At 38.4% G+C, this 7,183-nt stretch overlaps 1 protein-coding gene across 1 annotated transcript in view; it reads right to left on the bottom strand.

Moving 5' to 3' along the window:
* Nucleotides 1–6,739, bottom strand: part of KCND2 (potassium voltage-gated channel subfamily D member 2) — a 278,364-nt gene extending 271,625 nt beyond the window's left edge. The window contains exon 1 of the mRNA XM_035893704.1: nucleotides 5,667–6,739. Within this exon, the coding sequence (XP_035749597.1) occupies nucleotides 5,667–6,739 (1,073 nt within the window). The remainder of the gene's footprint in view (nucleotides 1–5,666) is intronic.
* Between the last annotated feature and the right edge of the window lie 444 nt (nucleotides 6,740–7,183).

Here is a 7,183-nt window from a genome sequence, read left to right as displayed (position 1 = left end):
TACCATGATGCAAATTATGATCTGCTGCCAGTGGACTATAACAGCATAAAAAACAAGTAATAGGAGTAGTTCATTAGATGTTCTTTCAAATGTCTGAAAAGTTAATCATCACCCTGACGTTGCAAGATGTTCTCAACTTATTTTGGATAATAATTTTATTTCTGCAGTATTTATAAGTTCCCATGTTCAGAAATACATTTTCCATTTCCAGATTTTTTTTTCACAGTAGCATTATTTCTAATACTGTATTCATAGATTTATATGGCTTTTATATTGCAATTTTTTCTTCTTAGACAGAGGCACAATGATGTGAGTCAAATACAGATTGTCATCACTCAGTTTGAACTTCTTGGGTTCGATCACTTAAGGATTTTACTAAAATCACAATATTCACTGAGGATTGGTTGAATGATAGGCCATAATTAACAGATCAGGCACCAGCCATAATTACTCTCTGAGTCAATTTGTTCTGCTGTACAAAGTCAGCACATTTCTTTGCTACATCCTGGCCCACACCAATCTCATTGTTCTTATTCTTGACTCACAATAACAACAAGGAAACAAAATTCCATCTGTTTCCACCAAAGGAGCAAGTAAATTAGATTCTGAGCAGAAAGACCTTTTTGTTAAGCATCACCTCCATGCTCTTCATAGCTGAAGTAAGGAATTCATGCTCAAGAAAAATGAGTGAAGTCAACTAACTCCTGTTCCTCTAAGAGTTCTTCAGGATTTTTTTGAACAGGAAAGCTGGTCCCCAGTGCCACTAAATAAGAATATAATGACTTCTGTTCTCTGTCAAGCCAACAACAGCCCAATACACTTTAAGTAATCTTTTTATTAGAGAACAAATAATTTTTTTTTTCACTGCCATAAAAATGACCCTGACTTTTCAGTATTTCAAATTCTCCCTGGAGTCCTTTTTGAATATCTAGTAATGTGCTTTGAAGGTGATTACACTACACTTTGTCCCTCCTCTGTTATACAGTATTCTAACTATTCAGGCTAAGTGTCTCTGCTGTGAAGAGAAAATAGATTGAGACATCAAACACATTTGTAAAATACAAAATTCACTAGGCTGTATACAAGAATACAAAAATAGAAAAATGCTATTTGAAACAGGGTTGAAAATATCAAACAAAAAATCAACGAATGAGCCAATATGTAAGTGCGAGGTACAGAAATAATATTCTAACTTTGCCAATCTTTACCTTTCCAATATTCATCATAAAAATATTTCTAAACTTTCAGTGAAATCGTTCACAAAACAAAGAGTTCTAATTTTTGTGCTCTCTTGTTAGATTTTATTGAACTCATTTTTTTTTAATACAAATTCTGAAGAGATGGATGTTTTCAAACTAGCACTCAGAGACCATAAGAAACTAAAGGCACTCAGAATGGTCAGGAGAAAGAAAACAAGATAATGTGTGTGGCATTTGAGGAAAAAAGTGATGCTGTGGAAATTTTATGATGCTCATAAGGAAAAAAACTATCAAATAAAGGTCAGAAAAAAAACCTGTTATGAAGAAAGTTCAGGTCAAATGAATAACAATGATGATGACAGAAAGTTTTCATCTAGTGGTGAAGGATGAATGAGGAATCTGGAAGGAAGAAGCAGAAAAAATAAAGCCAGAAGAGTCTTAATATGAATGTTAAACTTGTCCTGAACAAGGGTGGAAAGGTGCCAAGCCAGCAGACAAATCCCCAAACAGGAAGACTGTGGAAAGTGGTAGTTTGAAAGAAAAGTAAAGAAAACAAATAGATGCAATATACCCCCGGAGACACAATAAGAAGGGAAAAGGAGTGAAGATGGGAGAGAATAGAATGTGCAGGAAAATTAAACCCGTTGCCCTGTTCCCCTGTTCACTATTTGAGGCTTTCTGTTGTCACATCCAGTCACCTGTTTGATCATAAAGTCTTCAGGGTATTTGATATATCTTAGATCCTCATACATTATGGGCTATATTAACAAATAACAAAAATGAATAGTTGCTTTATCTTTTCTGGAAGACACACCTCTAGTTTATACACTCAAAGCAAATAAATGTGTCTTGTGTTTAAGCTTCCCTTCATAAAGTATCGTGCTCACCTACAGAAGTATTGTATGACCTGACAAAGCTACCCAATGTAAAGCTTATAAATACAGACGTTTAATATAGCAGTGAGATTGCTTTAGAACTAGTCACAGAATAGTGCTGCATCCCTTATTTAAAGGATAATATCTTTATAAAACATGAACTACATTATAGCTCTGCCTGATTTGGGAAAAAACAATACCCTTATGCCATCAAACCTTATCAGCTATTCCAGCTTATTTGCTGGCTACTGACGGGACAGAAGGAAAGTTCTTAGATTATCATGTTATGAGGTGACAACAGAAAGGGACATAACTGTGTCATTATGGGTGTAGGTGTTCACAAACCCCCATGTAAGTCTGCCATGGGGCAGTGAGTCTCCCACTTGAGCTTTTTTCTCTGCCAAGTTTTACACTACCCTGTTTCTTGACCTTTATGCCCCTAACTTCTATGCTTTTAATTTGTATTGTTCGTGTCCACAAACTGCTTTGTCACCTCTTTCAATTTTTTTCTCTTGTCCCTTGTCCCTACTTGACTTTTGCTTTTGCTACACTAATACTGATAAAACACTAATTTGAAATTTGAAATTAGACAGCTCCGTTTCTGGCAGAGTGCATGCTGTTATTCTGGAGTCATCTTTCTCTCTCTTCTCTCTCTCTCTTTTTCTCTCTTCCTTTCCTCCTTTCTTCCCTTTCCTTCATATAACATCTCTATGTACAACCATGCACTACTTGAGTTGAGCAGTCAAGAACAGTTAATAGCTGGGATATCCTTGGAGGCTAAAATGTAGGAATATTTGAAGCCACTGGCACTCTGCAGAGGAAAATATAATCTATGTTTTTAAAGACACTTTAATTGCTCAGCAATCATGCAGAACTGAGAAATATAGCTCTGCTTCCAAGATAATAACTCCCCAAATTGCAAAGGTTGCTTACCTAATACCCTTGCTATCTAGCAAAACATGAGGATGACACCAAGAATCAAAAACTAAACTTTATGTTAATCTATTATTTGGTATTATCTTTGATGTATTTTTGCAATATTTCACATAACCTGCTGTGTGCTACTGTCATTTAAAACTAGACTTCATCTAGTTTTGTTGCTTAAAGAAAAAAAAGTTGTTCATATAGAACCCATTTATATAGCCCTAATTCAGCTAAAACTAAAATTAAAAATTAATGGGAGTTCTACATTAGTAAACGGACGAGAAGCTTTAGCAGAGAGGAAAGGTAGCAGTACTAATTACAATCAACTTTCACTGACCCTTGCTGGTTTTCCCTTTAACTTCCCTCTTTTTTTGTGTAATTATTTCATCAAGTAAAAAGAGTTCAAAGTTTTTGTCATGCTAATTCTTTTTAAATTATTCATATGTATTTAACATTTGAACATAATCTTGATATGGTTATCATGATGTTATTAAAAGGACATCATCTAGCTAATGAAGTGATTAAAGATTTCCCAGAAATTTGTGATGTCTGTCACACCTGAACTTATAATCATATCTGAAACTCCTGAGGGTGAAACTTTGGATCTCTGTACAACCTGCTCAAAACTTTCGCTGTGCAAACTACTTCAAAAAAGGAGGCAAGTATGAGTATATTCTTTTTAACCCTTTTTCTTCCTCTCAGGACCTAAATATTGTATGGCTGCATACTTGAAAATAGGTCCTGAAACTACTCTTTTTTTTTTTTTTGATGACAGAAGCAAAAAAGTCATATAATGCCAAATAGGTACCATACCCATGACATAATCAATTGCAAACTGACCATAAAAGTGACGACAAAATTATGTTCAGTACCATGGACAGGTACTGCCCAAACCATGGCTGTAACAGCGAAACCAACTTACTCAAAAAACACCTTTCGTTACAAAAACCACAGCCCAGCTCCTGCTCTTTTATAACAAGATTATACATTCTAAATATTGGTAAACCCTTAAGACCTAATTTGTTGAAATCATCACAGTTCTAATTAAAAATATGTGGCAAAAAGTATCAGCATCAGAAAATACAGGACTATGGAACCAGTTAGCATGCATAACCTGTTCCTTCTGCTAACTTGTCCCTTCAGTTTGTCACTACCAGAAAAAAATGAAAACCAAAAAAACCCTAGGAACCTAAAAAGCAGCTTAAAATCCCCAAAGCTCTTGTCACTCCTTTTTAGCATAACTTGCCCTTACAAGTAGTATGAAATATTTACAATGCACTATATTTATCTTCATTTGTTATATCACGCTGAAGATAAAAGCTCTGTATAAAAAATGGTGTCATAAGACAGTCCCTTTATCTTTTTCAATATTTTGTTATGTGCGTTTCCCAACTAAATTACAATTGCACATAATAAATCAACTTTTTCATAACAGTTTAATAATGCACTTTCATTTTGTTAAATTTAAAAGTTATACATGTTTCATAAATCTCAACAGTCCCAACAAGATGTGGTCAAATGTTTGACTAATAAAATGATGGGCTTTGTCTTCATGAAAGTGAAAAGTTTGTATTTTAGTATCTGTACTTATTAAATAACTAGACAGTTTCTAATGAATCAAAAAAATTTCAGTTTCATAGATGATACTCTGCAGCTCAAAATTAGAAACAGGACAAAAAATCGTAATCTCAGATTAGTCAACCTTCTAAATCCCTGTTACAACCACAGACAAATGCAACTTGGTGCACAGAATCAGCTGGTACCATACGACTCCGGTATCAGAGACTTCATAAAACAATACTATCTCCCATCTTTCCACTAAACTGCATTGGGGTGTAACATCAACAATGGCATTTTTTAACTCCTAATTCTCTGGAAGAATTTTTTTTGCCATTAGAATTATGTCTTAAGACATATGCTTGATCTGTCATATGTCTCACACTTCTTCAGATCATCGTCCAGAGTCTGTCACTCGTCAGTGTAGTTTGACACTTGCTATTTACAAGTTACAGGTCCATGGAAATCAAAGGAAATTTATCCAGTGTCTTAAATACCATCAGGAATAATTTTTGTGAAGGTTGAGGTATCTATACCTGTTTTGTTTTCACGAAAACAAATCACTTTGTAATACCGAACTCAATATCCGAGTCTACATCAATACACCACTTCCAACAAAATGGCAGACTTTTATGTATGACCAAATTAAAAGATTGCACTTGGGTTCTCCTTATAATTATCACTACTTTAGCAACACTGTAACAAGTCCTGTCAGCAAACACATTACTCTCTTAAAAATCCACTGATAACTCTCAAATATACATAAAGTATTCCAATTTCACTATCCAAAACCAAATAAAATGTAAAATAAAATTGAAAAGAACCCAAACAGTTTCCAGATTTTGTTGTTGTTGTTGTTGATGTTGTTTGCATTTTCAGTTTATCTGCAGTATTTGGGGTTTGGGTTTTTTTAACTTCAGCAACACTTTTAACTCACTTGCATGTGTAAAACATTCTTAGAAAGAAGTGATGAGTTGTGTTCATAAAGTTCTGTAACAAAAACTTAGCCTTGCAATTTTTGCTATCAACATTTTTTAAAATTTAGTATTTTTTGGTCATGCCAATACACTTGTTGAAACGTTGGCTGTAGCCAAGCGCCAGCTGCACTTACCCCAGTGTTGTCATGGTGACAATGGTGTACCAGAAGGCTGCAGGGATGCTGGTGAACTTGCTGGCTGATGAACCTTTCTCTGCATAGTACATGACCGTGGCAAAGATGATGATGGCCATAGTGAGTGAGAAGAGGAGGAAGCCTAACTCCGAGGCACAACTTTTCAGAGTGTAGCCCAGGATGCGCAGCCCCTGTGAGTGGCGGGAAAACTTAAAGATCCTGAAGACACGAAAGACTCGTAGTGTCACAAAAGCCCCACTGACATCCTCATTATCTGTCATCACCAGGCCAATGTAATACGGCATGATGGCGACCACATCAATGATACTCATGACACTGCGCACAAATTTGTAGCGACTAGGGGCCGCCAGCAGACGTAGGAGATATTCAACTGTGAAGATCATGACACAGGCAGTATCCAGACAGAAGAAAGCCACAGCATAGCGCTCTCCACAGGGCAGCTCCTTGATGCGACCCGGGCTTACCCCGCAGGGCACTGTCTCCACCACGTTGGCAATAACAGAGACGGCAATGAAGAAACCAGTGACGTAGTAGAAGACCAGAGCCAGTGTACTGGTGTGTGGGTTTTCAAAGGCCCGCCACATCCTCTGCCGAGCTGTCTGATCCTGCAAGCGCTCTGCATTCTCACGCCGGCGATCCTTGTCCTCCTCGTAACAGCAGTCGCCAATGATCTCGGGGATGATGCCAAAGAAGGCCAGCTCCTCATCGTAAGCTGAGATGCACTCCTGGCGGGGATAATGAAGCTTCCCAGTACGGTAGAAGTTGAGAATGTGGCGGAAAATGTCAGGGTCCCGATCAAAAAAGTACTGCTGTGTCTCAGGGTGGTAGAAGAAGTCCCGCTCCGAACTGCCCAACAGAGTGTCGGGGTAGCGCTCTAAGGTGTCCAGCCACGTCTGGAACTGGATGCCACTCACGTTCAGCACAATCAGAGAGTCCTGGCTTCGCTTCCTCTCCTGCCGCGGAGCAGCTGGCATGGGACCTGTGGCCACTGGCATCCATCCTATGGCCGCTGCCCTGGCAAAGGGTAACCAAGCTGCTACTCCTGCTGCCATGGTCCCAAGCAACTACTACAGCTGAGGGAGTCAATCTAGAGATAGTCCTGGTCCAGCCACTAAGACAGAGAGGGAAAAGAAAAATACAAATGCTCACATATTTTTGAGGCAACAGAATTTCTGAACATTGTTGTGATTAACCGAAAATCTTTTTGCTTCCTTTTTGTTTCCTCCCTTTTTTCATCCCCGAATATCCTTTCCGGGGGCTGGTTAGCCAGTTAGGACAATAAATCAGGGCACTTGGAAATCAGCGTATTCAAAGCAGCTACCCTGGCAGCCAGATCCGCTGGATACAAGGTCCATGCGAGGCCCCTGGATGGAAGCAACGGTCCACAAAGCGCTAGCCCCAGTGCCGGCTAGTAGCCCTGGCGCAGCCGTGCAGCCACCTGGAAGGAGATTTTCTTCCACGCGCGACGCAGCTGCCCCCCCGCCCCCCAACCCCCC

This window comes from Egretta garzetta, unplaced genomic scaffold (genome assembly GCF_000687185.1).
Source record: "Egretta garzetta isolate BGI_Z169 unplaced genomic scaffold, ASM68718v1 scaffold64, whole genome shotgun sequence".
Lineage (NCBI taxonomy): Eukaryota > Metazoa > Chordata > Aves > Pelecaniformes > Ardeidae > Egretta > Egretta garzetta.
The sequence above is the reverse complement of the archived record's forward strand: the minus strand, read 5'-3'. Positions and strand labels throughout refer to the sequence as shown.